The sequence below is a fragment of the Oryctolagus cuniculus genome, chromosome 9, assembly GCF_051225735.1.
Source record: "Oryctolagus cuniculus isolate XC-2025 breed Fujian yellow rabbit chromosome 9, ASM5122573v1, whole genome shotgun sequence".
In the NCBI taxonomy this organism is placed as follows: domain Eukaryota; kingdom Metazoa; phylum Chordata; class Mammalia; order Lagomorpha; family Leporidae; genus Oryctolagus; species Oryctolagus cuniculus.
Genome location: NC_142875.1, coordinates 91,964,299 through 91,989,818, shown reverse-complemented (window position 1 = coordinate 91,989,818; position 25,520 = coordinate 91,964,299). Strand labels below are relative to the sequence as shown.

At 41.3% G+C, this 25,520-nt stretch overlaps 1 protein-coding gene across 5 annotated transcripts in view; it reads left to right on the top strand.

Moving 5' to 3' along the window:
* XPO4 (exportin 4) overlaps nt 1-25,520 on the top strand; it is a 115,343-nt gene that overhangs the window by 79,224 nt on the left and 10,599 nt on the right. For all 5 annotated transcript variants that reach the window (XM_089304366.1, XM_089304365.1, XM_089304367.1 and 2 more), the window contains 9 exons: nt 7,415-7,591; nt 8,186-8,328; nt 8,829-8,974; nt 9,780-9,957; nt 14,929-15,088; nt 15,879-16,048; nt 17,939-18,113; nt 20,732-21,025; nt 21,748-21,928. In XM_089304366.1, the coding sequence (XP_089160492.1) occupies nt 7,415-7,591; nt 8,186-8,328; nt 8,829-8,974; nt 9,780-9,957; nt 14,929-15,088; nt 15,879-16,048; nt 17,939-18,113; nt 20,732-21,025; nt 21,748-21,928 (1,624 nt within the window). The remainder of the gene's footprint in view (nt 1-7,414; nt 7,592-8,185; nt 8,329-8,828; nt 8,975-9,779; nt 9,958-14,928; nt 15,089-15,878; nt 16,049-17,938; nt 18,114-20,731; nt 21,026-21,747; nt 21,929-25,520) is intronic.

Sequence of the window (25,520 nt, the reverse complement as noted above, 5' to 3'; positions counted from 1 at the left end):
TCATCACAGCCTCCAGGTGTATATTAGCAAGAAGCTGGAATCACAGGCAAAGCTGGGACTTAAACCCAGGCATTGCAGTGTGTATATAGACATCCCATGTTGTGTCTTAACCTCTGCAGCAAATGCCTGCCCCAACATGAGTATCTCATTGGTAACTAAATTACAGGCTTTATTTGAATTTCACTAGTTTTTCCACCAATATCCTCTTTCTGTTCAAGAATCTGTTGATGGGTGCTGCTTTGCGTTTTGACTTACCGATATCTTTTTGGTGAACAGATGTTCCTCTTTGTGTAGTTGGAATTACTGTGCATTTTTTAATGATTTGTGATTTTTTATGATTTATAACTTTGGGTCCTTGTTTCAGGCTTCCAAATGCCTTAATGTTTTTTTCTAATGACTTTACCATCAATCAAATAAGGATCCAATTTCTTTCTTTTTTTTTTTAAATTTTTCATTTGGATACTGGTTTTTCTGGCAACATTTAAAAATAGCCCTTTATTTCTCGGTGATCTTTGGGACTATTGTTGTCATATGTCTGACTTTCGCTTTCTTAACTCTCATCACTTCCATTGGCCAATTTGTCTGTTTCTGTACCTATATATCACTTTATCCTAAGGGGAAGTCTACCTATGGATAGGGCTAGTTCCAAGACCTCTTTCTTCTACGGAAAGAGGTTTATTTCTCTTTACCATATATATTTTGTCAGTTCCTCAAGTTGGAATTTTTCTGTATGAAGAGTAAGCATCTATATTAATTTTCTGTATCCTGGCATATGACATTGACATTTATAATAACTTATGTCTTATTTACTGTCTTTCACTGAAAGAACAAACTTCTCTTAAGTAACATTTTGGCTGGTTTTGTAAGTAATATATTTGTAAGCCTCATTTTCAGATTGCTGCTGATAGAAATGCAGTTGATACTCGTATATTGAGCTGATGTATACTACTAACCTTTTGAAATTCTTATTCTGATCCTTAGATCTTCAGGGTCTTTGGTTGCTTGTGGAGAATAATCTTTGAAAAATGACAGTTTTACTTTTCAGTCTTTGCAATTCTTATTTTTTTCTCTTGCTATACAATGCATTTCTTACTTTTTCTTATTGTACAATGTTGATTGTAAGTACTAATAGAAGACTCTTTCTCTGGTTCTTTATTAGAATTATTGGCTACAGTAGGTTGTTGAGTTAGCATTCTTAGAAATGCTAATAGGTTGATATAGGGGCCAGCACTGTGGCTCACTTGGCTAATCCTCCACCTGCAGTGCCGGCATCCCATATGGGCTCCGGCTGTCTTGGTTGCTCCTCTTCCAGTCCAGCTCTCTGCTGTGCCCCAGGAGGGCAGTGGAGCATGGCCCAAGTGCTTGGGCCCCTGCACCCACATGGGAGACCAGGAGGAAGCACCTGGCTCCTGGCTTCGGATCAGTGCAGTGCCGGCTGTAGCAGCCATTTAGGGAGTGAACCAACAGAAGGAAGACCTTTCTGTCTCTCTCTCTCTCTCACTGTCTTTAACTCTACCTGTCAGAATAAATGTTTGTTTATTTGAAAGGCAGAGATAAAGAGAAACTCTTGTTTGCTGATTTACTTGCCAAATGTCCACAATAAGCTGGGACTTGGCCAGGAATAGCCAAAGGCCAGGAATTTAATCTGGGTCTCCTATTTTGGGTATCAGAGGCCCAATTACTTGAGTAGTCCCCTGCCTGCCTTCCCGAGTACGTGTTACAGGAAGCCGGAATCAGGAGCAGAGTTGAGACTTGAACCCATGCACTCTGATATAGGATCTTAACTGCAGGACCAAATGCCAATCTCAGGTTTTGTTTTGTTTTGTTTTTTTCAAAATATGATATATATGTAGAAGAATGAAGTTAGATCCATACCTCTTACCAAAAAAAAATCAATATGGATCAAAGACCTAAATTTAAGACCTGAGACTATGAAGTTGCTGGAAGAAAACTTGCAGGAAACACTCTAAAACCTTGGTGTAGGGAAGCGCAGACAGCAAAAGCAAAACTAAACAAATGGGACTATGTCAAACTTCTTACTTCAAAGGAAATGATCAATAATGTGACAAGACATCCAACAGAATGAGAAAAATATTTGTCAACCACCTATCTGACAAAGGGTTAATATCTCAAATATATCAGCAACTTAAACAGCAAAAAACAGCCAGTCCAGTTGAGAAATGGGCAAAGGACTTCAATAGACAGTTCTCAAAAGGAGGAGTACAAGTGGCCAGCATATACACGAAAAAAGGTTCTACATCAGGGAAATGCAAATCAAAATCACAATAAGATATCACCTCACCTCATCAGAGTGACTAAAATCCAAAACACAAAGTATAACGAATGCTTGTGAGAATGTGGACAAAGTGGGGAACTGTTGGTTTAGCCGCTGTGGGAAAACAGTGTGGAGATTTCTTTAAAAACTAGAAATAGACTTGCCATATGATCCAGCAATCCCACTACTGGGTTTATGTCCAAAAAACTTGAACACAACATATCAAAGACATATCTGCACCATCATGTTTTTAGCAGCACTGTTACAGTAACCAGAATTTGGAACCAACCAAGGTGTCCATCATCAGATGAGTGGATACAGAAAATGTTTATATGCATATTAATGGTATATTAGTCAGCTATAAGAAAGAATGAAATGCTACCATTTGCAGTAAAATGGATTCTACTGGAGGACATCATATTGAGTGCAATAAGCTGGACCCAGATAGACAAGGGTCATGTTCTGCCTTTTCTGTGAGATCTAAAATTAGAAAGAAATACCTTTGTGTATCAATATTGCTGCAAATATTTTGTAAAACTTTGTTTTATACCTTTGTTAAACCATTGGTTAAGAATTTATACTACCATAATTTCAATGATCTGTGATTACTTAAAAGTTTATTGTATATTGGTAAAATGGTCATCTTTCCATTTAGTTTTTTTTTTTTTTTTAATATTTATGTATTTATTTGAAAGAGTCACACAGAGAGAAAAGGAGAGACAGAGAGAAGAAAGGTCTTCCATCCATTGGTTCACTCCCCAGTTGGTCATAATAGCCGGAGCTGTGTTGATCCGAAGCCAGGAGCCAGGAGTCTCTTCCGGGTTTCCCATGCGGGTTCAGAGGCCCAAGGACTTGGGCCGTCTTCTATTGCTTTCCCAGGCCATAGCAGAGAGCTGGGCCGTCTTCTATTGCTTTCCCAGGCCATAGCAGAGAGCTGGATGGGAAGTGGAACAGCCGGGACTCGAACAAGTGCTCACATGGGATGTTGGGACTGCTGGTGGCGGCTTTACCTGTTACGCCACATTGCTGGCCCCCATTCAATATTGTTTACAGCCATTGTCTATATTCCCACTAAACTAGGGTATTTTTGCTTTTTTACCTGTTAAACTTCTTGTTCGGTGAACTATTAAATGTTTTTACTCTGTTGTAAATTTAAAATATGTTATCTCTAAAATTAGAAAAAAGAATGGAGAAGGAAAGAAGATGGCAGGGATGAAAGGGAATATTACTATGTTCTTAGAATTGTATCTATAAATCACATTTAATCTATTAAAATAATTAAAATTTTAAAAGACAGATATTGATAATTATTAAATGCTTGGCTCTTTAACCTGTTAATGTAGTAAATTGCTTCTGTAGATTTTTCTAACATTGAAAATTATTTTTCTGAGTTGAATTCAATTTAATTGTGATATGTCAGTGTTTTTTATGCATTCCTGGAGTAGTTGGGCCACCTTCTGCTGCTTTTCCAGGCCCAGGGAGCTGTATCAGAAGCAGAGCAGCCAGGACTTGCACTGGTGTTCCCATATGGACTGCTGGGGTCTCAAGCAGTGACTTAACCCAGTGCACCACAATGCTGGCCCCAAAATCATAATTTTTAACCTAGACAGTGTGGATGTGGTTCAGTAAATTTATTTGTACTAGCTTAAATAATGCTGCAGCAAAATTCTTATGGCTAAATTATAAATCATCATGTTACTCTCTGCTCATTAGTCACTCTTAGGGGAAGTAAGTTTCGTTTCCAGTGGACTCTACAAGTGGCATCTTGTTCAGGATCAGTCCACTCTTCCATAAAGCAGGGAGGCCGTGGAGGAGGAACTGTATCCTAGAAGGAAAAAGAATGGTCATAGCAACTGAAACAATTTTAGAAATAACTATTTTTTCATAATCATCTTTGTTCCATGTAAGATTTCTGGTATTTTGTTAAAAAAAAAAAGCTTTTAAAATGAAACAAGCTGTTTAAATTTACAAATGAGAATCAGGGTTAGATGAAAGTAGAGAGTCAAGGCAGGAGGAAGGAGTGGCTCTGCTGCTCTGAGTAGCTGTCTGTCATCGTCACACACTTGGCTTCTGGGATGCCACGTGTTCCTGGCGTTTCTCCTTCCTCAATGCCTGTTTCAGATTCCTGTGTGGCCTAGGCTTTGTTCCTTATTCTGTCCATTTCTAGGCGAATGTTCCTTGTTTTGACTTTAAAAATAAATATTTAAGTTCTGTGTGCTGATTGTGCCCAGATTTGCATTTCCGGCTGTGACCTTTTCCTGAAACTCTGGGTATACATTGGCTATCACCATTTTCTTTTATTTATTTATTTATTTTTTTAATTTAATTTTTTGAAGGCAGAGAGAAAGAAAGATCTTCCATCTGCTGGTTCACTCTCCAAATGGCCACAACAGCTGGGCCTGGGCCAGGTGGTAGCCAGGAGCTTCATCCGTGTCTCCCACATGGGTGCAGGGATCCAAGCACCTGGGTCATCTTCCACTTCCTTCCTAGGTGCACTGTGAGGGAGTCCGACTAGAAGTGGAGCCACTGGGACTTGAACCAGCGCCCACATAGGATTATATTACTCCAGGCGGAGGCATAACCTTCTACGCCACAGCGCCAGCCCCAGCTTATCACCATTTTCACCTGGATTACAAATTGTATCTCAAACTGAACATATCTGAAGGAGAAACCTTCATTTCCCCAAACATGTTGTCTTTCCCAATCCTCAGCATATTAAATAGACCATCTTCCCAGCTACTCAGGATAAAAACATGGGTGCCATTCTTGCTTTTGTCTTCCTTCTGGTCAGACTTCTGCTTTCGTAAGTGTGTCCTGTTGACTGTTCCTGTAGGACTAGATCCAGTCTATCCCAGGCCCCTTGTACTGTGCAGTGCAAGTTTTCTTTTATAGAGCTGTGTCAGAGTGGCATCGGTGCCCAAAGTATTCCAAATGACTTCTTGCAGCAAACAAAAGCAAACCCAGTCTCCTGTTAGGCCCTCTTGGTCTGGTCCTTGCCTGCTTTTGCAGGCCTTGCCCTGTGTTCTTGAGTGACCTGGGATATCTGTTTCAGGTACACTGGCATTTCTTTTGTTGGTTAAATGTGCAAACCATCCAGCCTCCTGGCTTTTGTAGCTTTTTATAGTAGAATGACCTTTCAGCAAGATGTTAGTTTTGTTTAGGGATATTTACCACAATTGTCTCTGCAAAGTAGCTTGGTGATTTTATTTATTTTTCAGTGACTTAGTTTTGGTATAAAACTTTAATTCAGTAACAGTAGCCATTACTGAACAAGAAAGGAAAGGAGAAAATGAAGTGTAAATAACTAATTTCACTTAGACTGTATTGAGGTGTGTGTCTATCAGGATAACCTTGTTATTGGAGTCTCATGCAGGTGTAGTTTGTATGGGGAGGCTTGGAGGAGCTAATCAGAGACTTAGACAATGAGAGACCTGACTTTTCTTTGTTTTTCGGTGGTCTGCTTGTCCCTTTTTATAAGTTTCCATGTTTCCTTTGTAAGAAGAAAAATTAACTGATGGAAATACAGCAAAAGGAGAGAAGAAGCTATTAATTTCCACGTTCATAAAGCATATTCATTAAATTTTTGATTAATTTTTAATGAAGAGGCTGGCGCCACGGCTCACTAGGCTGATCCTCCGCCTTGCGGCACCGGCACACCGGGTTCTAGTCCCGGTTGGGGCACCGGATTCTGTCCCGGTTGCCCCTCTTCCAGGCCAGCTCTCTGCTGTGGCCCGGGAAGGCAGTGGAGGATGGCCCAAGTGCTTGGGCCCTGCACCCGCATGGGAGACCAGGAGAAGCACCTGGCTTCTGCCATCGGATCAGCGTGGTGCGCCGGCCGCAGCGCGCCAGCCGCAGCGGCCATTGGAGGGTGAACTAACAGCAAAAGGAAGACCTTTCTCTCTGTTTCTCTCTCTCACTGTCCACTCTGCCTGTCAAAAAAAATTTTTTTAATGAAGGGACACTTTAGATATTTCTGAATTGAATCAGTGGTTATTAAATTTTTGATGAAAATACTTTTGTATGGAATTTTGCTTTTTATATAAAATGAACTCTCTTGTTTAGAAGCTTCTGTCAAGTTCTTCACATATTGCTAACTATATTGATTAGGTCAGTCTATTTCCATTATTTTTCAGTTTCTCTAAAATCATTTTTTTAAAGATTTATTTATTTATTTGAAAGAATTACAGCTAGAGAGAGAGAGAGAGAAAGATCTTCTAATTTGCTGGTTCCCTCCCCAAATGGCCAGGAGCCAGGTGCCTCATGGGTACATTGACCCAAGTGCTTGAGCCATCTTCCACTGCTTTCCTAGGCCATTAGCAGAGAGCTGGACTGGAAGTGGAGCAGCCAGGACTTGAACCGGCACCTATATGGGATGCTGGAGCCCCAGGTGAAGGCTTGGCCTACTAAGCCACAGCGCCGGCCCCTAAAATCATTTTTAAAGTTTGCAGGAAGCACACATCTTTTTTATTTCTATTTTTTTTTTTGCCAGGCAGAGTTATACAGTGAGAGAGAGTTATAGACAGTGAGAGAGAGACCAGGAGAAAGGTCTTCCCTCCATTGGTTCACTCCCCTAATTGCCACTACGGCCGGCACTGCGCCGATCCGAAGCCAGGAGCCGGGTACTTCCTCCCGGTCTCCCTTGCGGGTGCAGGGACCCAAGTACTTGGGCCATCCTCTGCTGCCCTCCTGGGCCACAGCAGAGAGCTGGATTGGAAGAGGAGCAGATGGGAGTAGAACCCGGCGTCCCAACCGGGACTAGAACCCGGGGTGCTGGCACCGCAGGTGGAGGATTAGCCTAGTGAGCCACGGTGCTCGCCAAAGTACATCTTTTTATTCTGGCCATTTTCTTCTTGATCACAGAAAAATGTTGATTTTACTTTTATTTGAAAAATACATATTCTATAAAGTGTTAAACCACTAATATTCTAAATAAACATTAATTCCAGATTGTCTAAGCATTTTTAAATTGAAATAAAAAAGAGTTTAGATAGTTTAATAAAAAGTTAATGATAATCTTTGTTAAAGGAAAAACTTAAAAAAGTTCATGTGCATAACTGCTAGACTCTTGGCTCTTGTTATAGATGCCATAACAATGCTGTTTTTCTGGGCATTTGTTTCATGAATGTTTTTGTCTTTTAGCTTGATAAAGATGACATGGTGTACATGGAAGCATATGATAAATTGCTGGAGTCCTGGCTGACTTTGGTCCAAGATGACAAACATTTCCATAAAGGCTTTTTTACCCAGCATGCAGTTCAAGTTTTCAATTCTTATATTCAGTGCCACTTAGCTGCTCCAGATGGCACAAGGAATTTGGTAAGTTTTCAGCCAGATGGTAATTAAAAATCTATTTTATCAGAGGCTCTTATTTTATCACATCACCAATTATAGAAGACCAGAAATTTAGTATAAGCTCCCTCAGAAGGTTTGCTGCCAACACAAGTAGTCCTGGTCATTTAAATGAGTTCTCACAGTGTAGGATTTGTGTGTAGTCGCCTCCCTTCCAGTTTTCAGTTATGCACTCTGCTTTCAGTCATCAGGCAATAACAAGCACTTCCTGTAGCCAGGGGATTGGGAATCTGAAAGTTACCAGATCTTTTCTGTGACAGAAGTCACATCCTCCAGTGTGGGAGGAGGGTTGTGGGTGTGCAGTTAGCTGTGTTGTCTTTGTCGTGGCAGTAGGTGCCAAAGGCTTGTTAGCCAGTATGTGCTGTGGGGTGATAGCTCGACTTCTTTCACTTCTGAGTTTCCTCTTTGGCACAGTTTGAGAAGAATAGCAGCACTGGGAGGGTGCATCTGCCGAGCTCTCCCTTTTCCTACGCAGTGCTGCAATTACTTTACAGTGCCACCAGAAATCGTGTTTTGTTGGAAAAGGTAGTGTTCTCATTATTTTTCCTTCATGTGTGATAGACTGCCAATGGCGTGGCCTCTCGTGAGGAAGAAGAAATAAGTGAGCTTCAAGAGGACGATCGAGACCAGTTTTCTGATCAACTGGCCAGTGTAGGAATGCTAGGAAGGATTGCTGCAGAACACTGTATACCTCTGCTGACAAGGTACACACAGTTGAAAGAAACCCCATGGAGCCAATACTCTCTATTCACAATTCCTGGGAGAGCACTTAAAAGTGTTTAAAGACTTTAAACACCCCCACCCTGTATCCCAGCACACTGGACCAAATGGACAGAAACATACTCATGATTGCATTCCTTGGCTTATACGTTGGGAGCCCAGGCACTACAACATAGATGGCAGAGAGAGTATGGAAAGCCTGGGATGAGAAATGATTTGACCCATATCAATAAAAACTTGGATTAACCAGTTTTCAAATGCCGTTGTAAAACTTGATTGTTTGTAAAGCAGTGTTTTAATTCTATGTCATAAACAATAAATCATGGTTCCTATAATGCTATGAAAATAATTACATACTTTGATATTTTTGTATATCTGTTTTTGCCCTGTTGTAAATTATGTTGCTTGTTATATGGGAATTAGAAGTTGCTCTAGCTCTTTGCTTATTGAACTTTATGAAGCTATTGTTCTTTCCCCCTTTCAGTTTATTGGAAGAAAGAGTAACAAGGCTCCATGGTCAGTTACAGCGACATCAGCAACAATTACTTGCTTCACCTGGTTCAAGCACGATTGACAACAAAATTCTTGATGATCTCTATGAAGATATTCACTGGCTTATTTTAGTTACAGGTTGGTTGGTTGTTTCCTTTTAAAATGTAATTGCCAGTTGAGCAATTTAGGCATAAAATAAGCTTCAAATATTTAAAACAATAGTTCATATATAGTATTGGATGAATTCTGGATATAGCTGTTGTATGTCACAGATCTATGGATGCATTTTTTAAGAAAATACTGGCTAAGATGTATTCAGTGCCTATTGCACACCAAATGTTTTAAATGGATCTCATTATAGCCCACTGAGTTGGTACTGTTAGGTATTTTTATTATTGTTGTCTTCAATAATATCCCCATCTTACAGATAAAGAAGCTGAGAGTATAAGAAACTAGCCTGTGGTCACACTGCTATTAATTTTTGGAGCCAGAATGCAAATTTAGGCAGTCTGACTTCTAGGGTCTTCTTCCTTAGCCATCATACTGTTAGTGTTTCTGTATTTCAAATAATCAGGAAAAAAATCTTGACTTTTGAAACGGCATTCTTCAGTATCCCCTTCTGATGTAGATAATGATAACAGAATTCCTTTTAATGGTTCAGAATATATTACTGAAAAATATTAAAAGGTAGTAGATTAAAAAGCTTACATTTCACTCTGAATTATAAAATTGGTGAATAAAACATTTATCCTTTGTCCTTTTCTATATTTTTGAGGGTTAATTATCTGAGAAATAGAAAGTTTCTTCTCACCAACTTAAAATATACTTTTACATCAATTTATATGATGTATGTAAATCAAATAAAAACTGAAAACATTTATAGTGCTTTTTGATAAATGTAGATTTGTTAAGTGTTCATTTTTTAATTTTTTTTAAACTGAAGGCTACCTCTTAGCTGATGATACTCAGGGAGAGACTCCGCTAATACCTCCAGAAATAATGGAATATTCCATTAAGCATTCATCTGAAGTTGACATTAATACAACACTTCAAATTTTGGGATCTCCAGGAGAAAAGGCTTCTTCCATCCCAGGGTACAACAGAACAGATTCTGTGATTAGGTAATATGAACTCTATAGCTGTGCTCTTGTAATTTATACTGTTTTATACATTCTGAGTTGATGGGTAGATTATTGGAGCATTAGGCAGGTTGTAAATTGGATATTAAAAGAGCTTGAAGAAGCCTTGAAATATGCAAGGATAGCAAGTGCTTAGTGTATTTAGGCAGAGCCACTGTAGTGAGAATTGACAGCTACATTCAGTGTAAAGAAACAAGTATAAAACATTCTGAACACAATGAGGCTTGGAAGGTATTGGATCTAATGTACTATGAACAGAATGTTTGTCCCTCAGAAAACAGTACTGATGTGTTCACAGGCACCCTAAATGAAGGATCTAGATGAACACCAATAAATACTTACTATTCCTAAGACCTAACTGTGTTTTAATGGCTTTCTTAAGGAAAACTACAGTTCTTATCACAACAAATGGATGTATTTATCCTGAATATGTGAAACTTGAGTCCTATCAGAGGCAGTTCCGTGACAGCAGAGTGCCTCGAATGAGAGAATTCATTTACTCTTCCTAAGAGTAATTGCAGTATTCTTACTAATTCTTAATGGTTGAAATTATGGAGGGGAAAAGCTGGACTTTGTATGTCCTAAGAGTGGATTTAAAACATTTTGAATTTCAGTGTCTTTAATTTGAGTTCAGGTTTCAGGCAGAGGTGTCAGTAGTGAGAATAGCATTGGTTTTTGTCAGTTGCCAGATAAGTAACTCAGGGTGCTCTCCTCTTCATTCTTTCTCTTTCACTGCAAAAGAATGGAAATCATAACAATGTGTACAGTAGAAAATATGCATTTTCCCAGTGTTTGTAATATTAAGCTGATATCAAGAAATGTTTGGGGATTTATTTCCTTTATTGTTACTTTCTCATTTGAAATAAAATCACTACTTATCAATAATACTCTTGAAAAAGTTTTGTATCTTATTTCTATAGTTAGTTGATCTAGTGTCTATGGAAGTTGATGCTTTTGCTTTGGTTTGGTTTGTGGTGAATATTCTTAAAGAAAAATTCATTTCATGTTAAAGATAAGTTCTTGGTAATATTTTTTGCTTAGGTAGTACCATCAGGAAAGCTTTCCTTATATTTTAAGTGCTTTTTCGAATTTTGCCAATCCCAGGAGTCAGTATGGGAGCAAAACTTTGCTGTATCTGAGAGCACAGATATGGAGGGCTGGAACAAAAGAAAATTGCCATCTTTTTAGTACAGAGAATTAATGCGAAATTGGTGGTGTGTGGTAGAAACATTTGACTCAAAAAGTAATTCACATTTCTTGAAAAAACTGTCATTTTGTGAGTAATTATTGGGCACCTACTGTGTATACCAGGCACTATTCTAGTTATTTAGGATACATCAATGAGCAAAGCAGGTTAAAATCAATCCCCCTCTTAAAGCCCTTTGTAAGAGAAGAGAGCAGTTAAATAAATTATATAGTGTAGTAGAAGACAGTAAGTGATTTGGGTAAAAAGTCCTACAGCGTAGGGATCACTGATTTTACATCATGTGATGCATCTAGGCTAGTTAGCAGGTGACTTGTGAGAAAAGGCCAGACAGGTGTCAGGAAGACCAGCATTCCAAGCGGAGCCCTAGGCACGCCTGACATACTCAGGAGCACCAGGAATGCTGTTGTAGTTGAGCAGATGAGCTGAGATTTTGTAGGAGGTGGAGTTAGGAAAATAGAGGGGAATCACATAAGATCTTTGGGCATTTGTCACTGTTGTTGGCTCTCGCTTTAGATGAAGTGGGTGCTGTTGTAGGGTTTGAGCAGAAGAGTTACTTCCATGTCAAAAGGCTATTCTGGCAGCTGCATTGAGAATAAACAGTGGACGCAGGAGGTTAATTGTGTTCATCCAAGAGTGATACTGTCCAGCCCCGAGTGATAGCAGGGGAGATCGTGGGAAGTTAACAAAAGCTGTGTTTGATATATTGTGCTAACTTTTGGATTATGAAAAGCAAATGTAATCCAGGATTAATTTGGGGAACTATGAATGCTGTCTGGAATATAAAATATTCCCAGATATAATGTGAAAGAGATTGGAGGAAGATTGAGGTTATTAATATTGGCATATCAATAATTTGAAAGTACTTTGATCAGTGGTTTTTCAAAATGCCCCTTTGTGTGGGGAGCTGAGGATGTGATAGGAGTGCCCTAAGGGGGTATTGCGGCATCTAGCTTCAGCCGATCCACTGGCAGAGGTGAGCTTCCGCTTCTTGGAAGAGACGGATTGAAAATGCACCTGAAGGAGGTGCTACACTCTGAGGTGTAGAGAGCCAGGTGAAGCGCATTCCAGGCTGGTACAGCTTGTGTGTGACCATGTGTGTGCAAGGAGGCTGAGATGAGGGTGCAGAGGCAGGGAAGAGCATGAGGCAGGGCTGAAAATGGAAAGGGCTTGAAGTAGGGAACTGAACGGATCCGGTTATCTTCCAAGTACTGCTCTGTGAAGATAGACTATAAAGCAGCAAGGCTGATTAGGGTAGGAAGTGTGCTCATTAATAGACGTGCAGTGAAAATAGAAAGAGGCCGCTGCTGGTGTTGGGCATGGTGGTGAGGAGACATGAAAAGAGTGAAGAAAGGCTGTGAGGGCTCATCTCCATCTGCCTGACCACTACCTCTGTGGCTCTTTGATTCACTCTTCCCCACCAAAGAAAAGACCAAGGCTCACACCTGTTTTGTGGATTGGTGTGTGCCTGAAATCCCACAAGTGCTGGTCAGGGGCAGTTCCAGACCGTGCTGTTGACAGTGAATGACTGTGGGTGACCAGGAGGTGAAGGTCAGATGGTAGATTTCTATTACATATAAGCCTGGATATGACTTGGAAGAAATTAAAATAACTGGATGTCTTTGCTGTGTTGGAAATACCTTCTGTTTATTTATGGGAATAAGTTTTCTCAATGGTTATGTGTATTAAAAAATAGAAATCAAATTCTGCTTCACTCTGGCTCATTCCAGCCATAAGTAATTTTATCCACAGATATATAAACCAAGTGGGGAAAACAGAACCCTGCCATGTTAGTTTCATTAAGAAATTTATAAAATTTATCTTTTGTATTTAATAATTTATTTAAATTTGTTGTTTTGTTCAATATGTACTGTTGAGTCTTATACTGATAATGCAATGCAGAAGATATTTTTAAATATGTACAAGTCTTATAATCATTCAGAGTTTTTAAATTAATTCTTTCACAATGTAGACATTTGTTTGAATAGATAATGTGATCAATAAAACACTTGCATATAAAATTTTGTTATATTAGGATAATGCTCTATGGGGAAATGAAATAAAAATAAGAAAAATGAGTTTGTGTTTCAAATGTGTAATGATGGATGTCAGAACACTGATGGTTAAATACCAGTGCTTAAATCTAAAGTGTTCATTTAAACATTTTATTTCACATTCTGGTAGACTAATAATGGTATTTATAAATGTTTAATCTTAAGGGAGAAATTTGACACACCAATTTAATGTATTATGAGATAGTTGCAGTTTTTTGTTTATAAATGCCCTAAAATAAATTTTAAAGGTTTGTGTGTTGGTGACATGAGAATATGTGGATAGTAAACAAAGAAGAGGTTTTGACCTATTTAAAGCAGATGAGAAGGGGAGGCTGCAGTGAGGACTGGGAAGGATCAAGCAGATGGAAGGGGGAGCATAGGAAATGACGTGCCTGGGAAGCAGAAGGAAGGAGCTCCTTTATAAGATGTAGTGTCCACAGTGTGAGGGGCCACTGAGTCTTCAGCTGGGTAAAGAGCTGAGATGCATGCATGCAGTTTGTCTTTTTTTTTTTTTAACTTTTACATTTATTTATTTGAAAGTCAGAGTTACACAGAGAAGGAGAGGCAGAGAGCGAGAGGGGTCCTCCATCTTCTGGTTCACTCCCCAGATGGCCACAATCGCTGGAGCTGTGCTGATCAGGAGCCAGGAGCTTCTTCCAGGTCTCCCATGCAGGTGCAGGGGCCAAGGACTTGGGCCATCTTCTACTGCTTTCCCAGACCATAGTAGAGAGCTGGATCAGAAGTGGAGCAGCTAGGACTCAAACTGGCGCCCACATGTGGATTCTGCCACAGGCGGTGGCATTACCTGCTATGCCACAGTGCTGACCCCAATGTGCATGCAATTTCTTTACAAGGAGACTTCCGTCTTCTTGAGAACAGTGGGGAAAGGAGTAGAGGCCCGATTTCAGTGATTAGAATCTTTGTCTTGGTTTGGTAACTCACTGTGTAGCATCACGATGGGTTTTTCTCAATACATCCTCTGCTTCTTTGCCTTTGGGCTAAAGTCAAGCTAAATATTCACCACTTTTGATTATGTGCCCCCATCTCTCTCTCAGAACAAAGACATTTTTACTTATGGGCTTGTCATCCACATTATCGATTCCATGTAGCCATATGAATTATATTGTGTGGGAAGTGACAATGCAGGTAATCTTTGTAGCAAGACTTTTAAAGTACCAAAGATTCACATGCATTAGGAAATAAGGAGGACTATCAGATTTAGAGACAAGGCTCACTATTCATTATAATTTACATAAGTCAGTTATGTTCTTAAGCCATAACATGAACAAGATAGGAAACACAAATTTTGCTAACTTGGGTATTTAAGTAATGATGAAGTACTAAAATAAATTTGCATGTACTTAGAATGTGTAATTTTATGTATTTTTCCATTTTCAGTCTATAAATTCTTTTTAGACAGTAATGCTGAAATTCATACATGTGGTTACAAATTCAACAGAAGGATGTCTCTAGCATTGTTTCTCCCTTCTTTGTCCTGTCTCCTCCTTGGTGGAAGATCAGAAATAGCAGGTGGCATTGTCTACAGTCCTTTTGATGATATTTTCAAGTATAACCTGGCCTAAATCCAGCGAGCTGAGAAACAGAAAAGGATGTGTAGGGAAAAAAATAGGGTTAGACAACAACTAAAAAAATTTAAAAATTAAAAAATAAATGACTTCTGTTTTATATCTACAGGCTATTATCTGCTGTTCTAAGAGTTTCAGAAGTTGAATCTCGAGCAATAAGAGCAGATCTCACTCATCTACTAAGCCCCCAAATGGGCAAAGATATTGTTTGGTTTCTAAAACGCTGGGCAAAGACTTATCTTCTGGTGGATGAAAAGCTATACGATCAGGTCAGAATGTAAAACTGTTCAACTTCATTTGTGTTTATAATGAAATTATAGAAGTCTGAACATTTGGGAGCTTTTCTCAAGAGAAAGTAACTTTAAGAATTGGATCAGCTTCTACACTGAAGAGAATTTTATGAATGGAATACTGTTTTATTTTAAGATTTATTTGTTTATTTGAAAGGCAGAGTTACAGAGAAGTGGAGAAAGATAGATCTTCCATATGCTGGTTCACTCCCCAGATGGCCACAACAGCTGGAGCTGGGCTGATCCAAAGCCAGGAGCTTCTTCAAGGCTACCACATGGGTGCAGGGGCCCAAGGACTTCGACCATCCTCTGTTGCTTCCCATGTGCTTTATTAGGAGCTGGATCAGAGATGGAGCAGCTGGGACTCAAACTGATGCCCATATGGGATGCCTGTGCTGCCGGTGGCAGCTTTACCTGCTACGCCACAGCACTGGCCCCTAGAATAATTTTCCTTAGAGCCCATCATTGGATTAAGTTTATCTTAACTAATGTTAAGTTAGAGATTACTATTTGAAAATAGATTGATTTATATTCTTTGAATATTGTTTAGATGTCAAATTAGTATACTAGTAATATGAGAATAATTAAGGTTGACAGAAAAATCACATTGGAAAATGTTGAGTGGATTAAGGATGCCTTTTTTTGGATTTGTAGAAATAATACATTTATAAAATTGAACTAACCACTACAGATTTAGATAATTTTTTATGAAGTATTCTTTCACCTGGTTTTTCTTTCTGACCGTAAAACATTTATTTTCTCTCTTAAGATAAGTTTGCCATTCAGTACCGCATTTGGAGCAGATACCGAGGGTTCTCAGTGGATCATTGGCTACCTCTTACAAAAAGTCATCAGTAACCTCTCAGTGTGGAGTAGTGAGCAGGACCTTGCAAATGATACTGTACAGCTCCTTGTCACTTTGGTGGAACGAAGAGAAAGGTGAGTCTAAGTTGTTGGAGGCAGACTCTGTGTGTATATGTGTGAGTGTGTGTGTGTATATGTGTGTGAGAGAGAGAGAGAACTTCTGTTTGCTTTCTGGTGTGATCTTCTTGCCTGGTAACTGGTTTACTCGGTTTTAAGTTAGATTCTTCAGTTTTGGAGTAGTGTATGTTAAAACTATATCACACAATTGTTACAGATACAAATAGAGTTTTTTCATATTGTAATTAATCTTGTTTTGACTGTTCAGGATTTGGTACCAAAAAAAACCTAATGAGTGACACTTAATATTATTAGGAATGTTTATTTATTTGATAGGCAGAGTTATAGCCTTAGAGATCTTCCATCTGCTGGTTCACTTCCCAGCTGGCTGAAGCCAGGAACCAGGAGCTTCCTCCGGGTCTCTGGTGTGTTTTGTGGTGACCTTACATCCCACATGGTGCAGTGGCCCAAGCACTTGAGCCATCTTCCACTGCTTTCCCAGCACATTAGCAGGGAGCTGGGTCAGAAGTGAAGCATTTGGTGCCCATGTGGAATGCTGATATGGTGGCTTAACCCTCTGTGCCACAACACCAGCCCTGGCATATGAGTCTTATTTATATTTATTATTATTACTATTATCATTTGAACTGTAGTGTTATAGAGACAGAAGGAGGAAGAAAGAGAGAGAAATATCTTCCATCTGCTGGTTCACATCCCAAATGGCTGCCGTAGCCAGGCCTGGGCCAGGCCAAAGCCAAGAGCCAACAACTTCCTCCAGGTCTCCCATGTGGGTGCGGGGGGCCAAGGACTTGTACCATCCTCTGCTAATTTCCTGGGATCAATAATAGCAGGCAACTGGATCGCAAGTGAAACAGCCAGGACTTGAACCAGTGCCATATTGGATGCACTGCAGATGGTGGCTTAAACTGCTAAGCCACAACACTGGCCCCAGAGTCTTATTTAGTAATTTATAGTTTAAAAAACTCTTTCATATAGAATATTTTCAGTTGCTTTTTTGGGCATTGTCGCTCCCCCTCTTCGTGGAGGAATGACACTAAACCCTGCGCTGTTCTTTCGTCTGCTCGGCCCTCCCCGGGTTTGCTGCTGGTTCTTCCCGGGTTGGCTACTATCCCTTCCACCTCCGTGGAAGGGCAGTTCCCCCTGGCCACATTCCCCACTTCTGCAGGGGAGCGGCACACCGCCGGCCGGCTCTCTGGGGGCTGCACAGGTGTTCCTTCAACTAGATGTTCCCGGTGCATGCCGTCTCTCTCCTCCTTTATAGTCCTCCTCCGCCAATCCCAACTCGGCTGCCCACACGCCGAGTACGCTGCTCTCCTCCAATCAGGAGCAAGTCCTACAGTTAATTGGTTGAACTGGAGGCAGCTGTGCAGAAGCTGTTTACTTCTCTCCCAGCGCCATATTGTGGGAGAGCAGATGCATAGAATAAGTCTTAATTCCAGTAACTCAGTCTAGTCTGGATTGCTCCCCACAGGCATCCTTTTAGTCTTATCCCTATTTTAAAGAAAAGAAAAACTGATACTAAATTCCAGGAATGTTTTTAATATTGTTATTAGTACTGTAGTGACTTGCTACTCTTTGTTAAATCCTTTAAGTTACTGTTTTTATTGTAAGCACTCTTTATGTAATACCTCATTTACCATGATAACAGCCTCAGTTGTGAGATTTAGGGTTTTTATTACTCTGCAAGTTACAAAACTGATGATTAAGAGATTTCATACATTTTACGTTGTTGAGTGACGTGGTGGGATTGGAACAGAGTCCTGTAGTATCCTGTAAATCATCACTGAGTTCATTGTACTAGACTTTTAAAGTTGTTTTTGTTTTATTAGTATAGTCATATATATAATGAAGGTAATGCATCTTATGCTTTGTTATTTCTACTGGCAGGGCAAACTTAGTAATTCAGTGTGAAAACTGGTGGAACCTAGCAAAGCAGTTTGCAAGTCGAAGCCCCCCTCTAAATTTCTTGTCGAGTCCCGTGCAGAGGACCCTGATGAAGGCTCTTGTCTTAGGAGGTTTTGCACATATGGACACAGAAACCAAACAGCAGTATTGGACAGAGGTAATGATTCCCTCTATTTAGATTGCACCCTGTTGTACACCTTCGCTTGCTTTATCTGTGTGTTGCCATGAAGTAGTCAGTGAGCAGGCACGTTTCAGTCCTAGTAGCTCTTTTGATAATTTTGCCTCTTTATGCATAATTTGAAGCTTATTAGTTTACAGTTGGTCCATATTTGCTCAGGTGTTGACCTTGGTTATTACCAGATGTAATGTGCGTTAGGCATAATTTCCAAGCTCACTCTATTTATTTGTTTGTTTGTTTATTTAAGAGGTACAGTTACAGTCAGTGAGAGAGAAAGACAGAGAGAAAGGACTTCCTTCCGTTGGTTCACCCCCCAAAATGGCTGCAATGGCTGGAGCTGTGCTGATCCGAAGCCAGGAGCCAGGTGCTTCCTCCCAGTCTCCCGTGCAGGTGCAGGGGCCCAAGCACTTGGGCCATCCTCCCCTGCCCTCCCGGGCCACAGCAGAGAGCTGGACTGGAAGAGGAGCAACCAGGACTAGAACCGGCGCCCATATGGGACGCCGGCGCCACAGGCAGAGGATTAACCCACTGTGCCAAGGTGCTGGCCCCTCAACTCACTATTAAATCTGCATTAAGGATCAGTGAAGGTACCCCATGTTCATGTGTGAATAAATTAATATTGTTAAAATTTCGGTATGACCCAAGGTGATTTACTAATTGAATATACTTTGTCAAAAATGAAAGAAAAAAAAGCATCTCTGGAGGAACAAGCGTTTGGTGCAGCAGTCAAGACTCCATTTCGGGGACCTGGCATTGTGACGTAGTCGTAAAGCTGCCACCTGCAACACCAGCATCCCACATGAAGACTGGTTCGTGTCCCAGCTGTTCCACTTCTGATCCAAGGGTTTGGCCCGTTGCCACCCAAGTGGGAGACCTAGAAGAAGGTCTTGGCTCCTGGCTTCAGCTTGGCTTAATGCTGGCTGTTGTGGCCATCTGGGGAGTGAACCAGCAGAAGAAAGATCTCTCTTCCTCTCATCCTTCTTTCTCTGTAACTGTTTCAAATTAAAAAAAAAAAAAAAAAAAAAAGACACTGTTTTGGATCCTTGCATCCCAAAATGGAGTGCCTGGTTTAAGAGTCCTGCCTCTGCTTTCCGTTCCAGCTTCCTGCTGATGCACACCCTGAGAGGTGGCATGTAATGGCTGCAGTACTTGAGTCCCTTGCCCCCATGCAGGATATCTGCATTGAATTCCTAGCTCCTGGCATCTGCCTGGCCTAGCCCTCGCTGTAGGCTTTTGGGGAGTGAACCAGCAAATGGGCGATCTCTCTACGTCTCTCTGCCTTTCAAATATAAGCAAATGAAAAAAATAGTTAAATGTTCTTCCCTTGAATAAGGAGGTAAAAATTAGCCACTAAATTCATTTCCTAAGGCTGCTATAACAAAACACTTCTAACTTAGTGTCTTACACAACAGGAATGGAGTTTTTCAGAATTCTACAGGTATGAGCAGAGTTGATTGCTCCTCAGGGCTGTGAGGCAGTTGTTAGCTACTGGCCCTCTGCTGGTGATCTTTGGCATTCCTGATTTGTAGGTGCATCACCCTAACCTCAGCCTTCATGTTCACATGGTAGTCTCCCCATGTACATGTCTACGATCCATATTTCCTCTCTATAAAACACTAGCTACATTGGATTAGGGACCCACTCTACTGCAGTATGACCTCATCTTAATTAATTATATCTGCAATAACTGCATTTCCATATTCTGAAGTGCTAAGGATTCAAATTCACACTTAACAAATTTTGAGTAGTCACAATTCAACCTGTAACAACCACCGCAGACACGTTATATTGTCATCTTGAAATGAGTGACCCAGGGTCACCAGTGTGTGTGCAGGCTGCTCCTGATGGCTGAGAGAGCTGTGGGAACAGAAGCAGTCATGACTTAAAACTGGAGAGATACAGGCTGACTGTGTATTCCTGTTTTAAATAATGGTATTTTCATGTAGGTAACTAAATTTTATTGAGACTGGCATCATGAATATGAGTACTCGCTCCTATACACAGGACAAGGCTTTTTATCCCAAGTTCTATTTTATGCCAAGAGAAATTGGTGAAAGGCGTGGGGGTGCAAGGTAGGGAAGAGCTTTGTGTTGGGCTTGACCTTGTAGAAGAGAGGCTGGCAGACTGCAATCCATGGGCCACATGTGGCCTGTTCTGTTTTCATGGATGTTATTGAAGCAGTCATACTCAGTTGTTTATATCTTTTCTGTGGCTATCCATAGCACAGGATAAAGTCTAAAATACTTACTGTGTGGCCCTTTATAGAAAATAAAAGTTTGTGGACACCTGTTGTGGAGGCTTAATATTTTATTTTTTGCTAATCACTTTCGAGGTGGGGGACCCCCATAGAAGAAATCTGTGAATGTCTTCAGGAAAGCCATGTTCCTCAGGCTTACATGTCGTTTCTTTATGTGTGCCAGCAGTTATGATGACCCTCACAGTAAGGAATGTCATGAGCTGATACAAATTCCTTGTTCTCCTGGCTTTTCCTGCCTCTAGCAATTACAGATGTTTGGAAAGTGAACATTTTTCCAAGTTAAAGAAATAAATAGAGCATGTAAATTGAACTGTCAGATAATTCCTGCTGTTTTATTTAGGTTCTTCAGCCTCTTCAACAGCGATTTTTACGAGTGATAAACCAAGAAAACTTTCAGCAGATGTGCCAGCAAGAGGAAGTCAAGCAGGAGATCACTGCCACGTTGGAGGCCCTGTGTGGCATTGCCGAGGCTACCCAGATTGACAACGTGGCAATCCTTTTTAATTTTTTAATGGACTTCCTTACCAATTGCATTGGATTGATGGAAGTTTACAAAAATACTCCCGAGACTGTTAATCTCATTATAGAAGTTTTTGTTGAAGTTGCACATAAACAGATATGCTATCTTGGGGAGGTAAGCACTTTTTAATTTTATCCCTTCAGAGTTCACTTTTTGAAGACGTAATAAAATTACAGATGCTTTACTTTAATGAATATTATCTGAAATATTTTTATTCCTATGAAACATCTCAAAAAGACTGTTAGTAAAAATTCAGAATTCAAAGAAAGTTGTGTTGAATGAATATATATCCTGGCCCTAGGGGCAGGTCTTATGGTGCATATTAAGCCTCTGCTTACATCCCACATCAGAATGTCTGGATCAGATCTTGCCTCCACTTCCGATCCAGTCTGCTGCTAATACAGTTCCTAGAGAGGCAGTAGGTGATGGCTCAAGTACTTGGGTCCGTGCCATCCATGTGGGGAAACCTGGATTGACTTCCAGTCTCCTGGCTTCAGCCTGACCCAGCCCCAGCCTTTATGGATATGTGGAGAGTAAACCGGTAAATGGAAGATCTGTCTCTATGTCTTTCTGTCTGTCTGCCCTTCAAATAAAAAAGTGAACAAGTAAACATCTTGCCCTAAAATTGTGTTGTTAGAAAAATGGCAATATTTTAAACATAATTATGCTTGTAATAGGTACTTTTTATTGTTAATGTTTTACTGTTTCAAGCAAGAATTAAAGCTGCTACCAGAACTGAGTAAATTTACCTGCATTATATTTTTAGAATTTAGTGTGTATATTTGTTTGCCACCTGAATTTACCAATTTGTATAATTTATGCATGTTTTCTTACAGTCCAAAGCTATGAACTTATATGAAGCCTGCCTTACATTGTTGCAAGTTTATTCTAAGAATAATTTAGGGCGGCAAAGAATAGATGTTACAGCAGAAGAGGAACAATACCAAGACCTACTTCTCATTATGGAACTTCTTACTAACCTTCTGTCAAAAGAATTCATAGATTTCAGTGATACAGGTAAAGGCTAGTGTGGTAGTGTTTAAATGTGGCTTTGTTGTTACTGTCATTTTATTTAAAGATTGTTTTCTTTAAGTGAAATGCTATGAGGAAATTTAGTTTAGTAAACAAATAAAAGTACATCCCTTTGAAGTGAGGGTGGGGACCACAGGCTTGGCCTCCTTCTTGTAAGAATGATAGTAGTGGGCCGGTGCCACGGCTCAATAGGCTAATCCTCCACCTAGCGGTGCCGGCACACCGGGTTCTAGTCCCGGTTGGGGCGCCAGATTCTGTCCCGGTTGCCCCTCTTCCAGGCCAGCTCTCTGCTGTGGCCCGGGAGTGCAGTGGAGGATGGCCCAGGTGCTTGGGCCCTGCACCCCATGGGAGACCGGGAGAAGCACCTGGCTCCTGCCTTCGGATCAGCGTTGTGCGCCAGCCGTGGTGGCCATTGGAGGGTGAACCAACAGCAAAAGGAAGACCTTTCTCTCTGTCTCTCTCTCTCACTATCCACTCTGCCTGTCAAAAAAAAAAAAAAAAAAAAAAAGAATGATAGTGACTTCTCACAGTGATGTGGAGTAGGTACATTGCTGCTGTGCTTGGTAGGTAAGGAGGCAGAAGCATGGAGAGGTTAAATCCTTTGCCCACAAGTGCAAAGCTGGTACATTGTTGCAGGATAGGATTCAAATCCCAGTGTGTGCCTGCAGACACCAGTCTCTTCTGAGTTACGCTTTATTGACTAATCAGTCCTCTGAGGTGGCCTCCCCAGCAAAACCTGGCAGTTTCCCAAGTGCAGCCTGGAAACCTCTTGGGGAGAAAACTCTGAGCTGTGGGGTTGATGGGTCACACTCTGAAGATCGAACCGAGAGGCTCACCAACAAATGATGTGGAGGAATCAATAAGCTTACTTGCACCTTTACTGACTAGTAATAAGGGCATCATAATCATAAAGGCCTTTTAAAAGATCGTTAGAATCAGCTGCAGAATGCCAAAGGACCTTGCACCAGGTAGTCAGTAGGTAAAACACAGCTGTGGCTACAGGCAAGAACCTAATCAGTAATTAAAATCTGAGTTATTTGGACAGTTTCCCTCAACTTCCTTCTCTCCCCACTGCTTAACATAGTTCTTAGACTGGCAGACAGGGGGAAGTGCTGCTGATCTGAAAACCTGGGAGACCACACAGGCTGTCCCCACAAATACCTCTCCCAGCTCTCCCCTTTCTTTCAATATCAACTCCCCTAAAACATCTGTGATTTATGTATTTAAAAGGCAGAGTGATACAGAGAGAGGAGGAGACAGAGATTGTGTGAGAGAGTGCTCCATCCACAGGTTCACTCCCCAAATAGCAGCAATGACTGCGGCTGTGCCCGGCCAAAGGTAGTAGACTGCAACCTTGCTGGGTCTCCCAGGTGGGTGGCAGGGTCCCAGGTATTTGTGCTATCTTCCGATGCCTGCATTAGCAGGGATATGGATGTGACTCAGAGCAGTTGGGACTTGAACTAGTGCTCCAATGTGGGATGTTGGAGGCCTAACCCACTGCTTCACACCAACTGGCTTCCCCTGAATATGTTGAGAATCTCTTCCTCGGGGCCAGCACCGGTATCTCATATGGGCACCGGGTTCTAGTCCCGGTTGCTCCTCTTCTTGTATTTTGTGCATTCATGATAGTAGACATTTTTTACTTCTTTTTTTTTTATTTTTTTATTTTTTGACAGGCAGAGTGGACAGTGAGAGAGAGAGAGAGAGAGAGAGAAAGGTCTTCCTTTTTGCCGTTGGTTCACCCTCCAATGGCCGCCGCTGCAACCGGCGCACCGCGCTGATCCGATGGCAGGAGCCAGGATCCAGGTGCTTTTCCTGGTCTCCCATGGGGTGCAGGGCCCAAGCACCTGGGCCATCCTCCACTGCACTCCCTGGCCACAGCAGAGAGCTGGCCTGGAAGAGGGGCAACCGGGACAGAATCCGGCGCCCCGACCGGGACTAGAACCCAGTGTGCCGGCGCCACAAGGCAGAGGATTAGCCTATTGAGCCATGGCGCCAGCCAACATTTTTTACTTCTTACTTGTAAAGTTCTATACAACTCCATGTGTACTGGGATTCGTGAACAGAGAGGAGATGCCAGCGCCAGGAAGCAGTCTGAATTTATTATGCTGCCACATTCATTGGATTCTTACCCAAAAAGAGCCCTGAACAGAGAGGGAGTCTTTCCTTATATATGGTTTTAGCCTCCGTGTCTCCATTATGTGACTATATGCATACATTTGAGTGGGCTTTTTTTGGTAAGATTTATTTATTTGAAAATCAGGGTTACACAGAGAGAGAAGGAAAGGCAGAGAAAGAGAGGTCTTCCATCCACTGGTTCACTTCCCAGTTGGCTGCAATGGCCAGAGCTGCACCCATCCAAAGCCAGGAGGCAGGAGCTTCTTCCTGGTCTCCCATGTGGATGCGAGGGCCCAAGGACTTGGGCCATCTTCTATTGCTTTCCCAGGCCATAGCAGAGAGCTGGATCGGAAGTTGGGCAGCCAGGACTCGAACCAGCGCCCATATAGGATGACAGCATTGCAAGCGGCAGCTTTACCCACTATGCCACAGCGCCAATTGGTTGATTGAGTATTCTGATGTTACATGGTAGCCACAGAAATTGATACAGTACTGTGCTTTGGTGCATAGTTACTGTTGATATTTCCACACACATACTGATCTGGATGCTGTCTGGCATCGGTTAATACCATTGTTGTACTAGCAAGCAAGCAGAACCTGAAATGGTTACATAGAAGCAGACAGGAACTACAGTTATTCATAGTCAAGCAGATAATGACCACATTCCATTTCTAGGGTAAGTTTCTTTTTCTTTTTCTTTTTTTGTCTGACCTTGGGAGTCCTCTACCACAGCTGTACCCAATCTATGACTGTTTTTTCTCACTTTCATTTATTGCTTCATTTTCCTTATTCTGTGAACCACCATTTTTTTTCCGGTGTCTAGCCTGCGATAAGCACTATCAGTTACACAATTTAGAAGGGTTATCCAGTTAACTAGGGATATTGAGGTGAATGGCTTGAAAAGCACTGTCCAAACTTTCCCTTAGTGGGATGCTTTCTGTTGTTTTCAGACCGAGTCTTTCAGAATGCATCTTCCTCAGGTCTTCCAGTTGTTTCAGTTTGGTGTTTCTTAGTCTAGGAATTTTTAGCATTTTCTAGGCCAGATGTGTCTCGCCTTCAAAAAATGTGTTATACTATCCAGTGGAGTTTCACATTCAGTACTAGTTGGCTCGCAGACTCTTGGAAACTCTTCCATAGACTTTCTAAGAGTGTGAAGACCTAAAAACGCTATGGCGAAAGGAAGCCACAGCTCAGTTTAGACCTAGAGTGGATGGGTGGGTGTTTGACACAGCAGTGAAGGCAGTGGTTGGAACACCCATGTCCTCCATCAGAGTGCCTGGATTCAGCTCCCAGCTCTGCTCCCAGTCCAGCATTATTAGATACAGTATTTCCTACAAATTCCTCCCTAGGAGGCAGCAGGTGATGGCTCAAGTACTTGGGTCCCTGCCACCCACATAAGAGACCTAAATTGAGTCCCTGTCTCCCAGCACAGCCTGGCTCAGCCCTTGCCTTTGTGTGC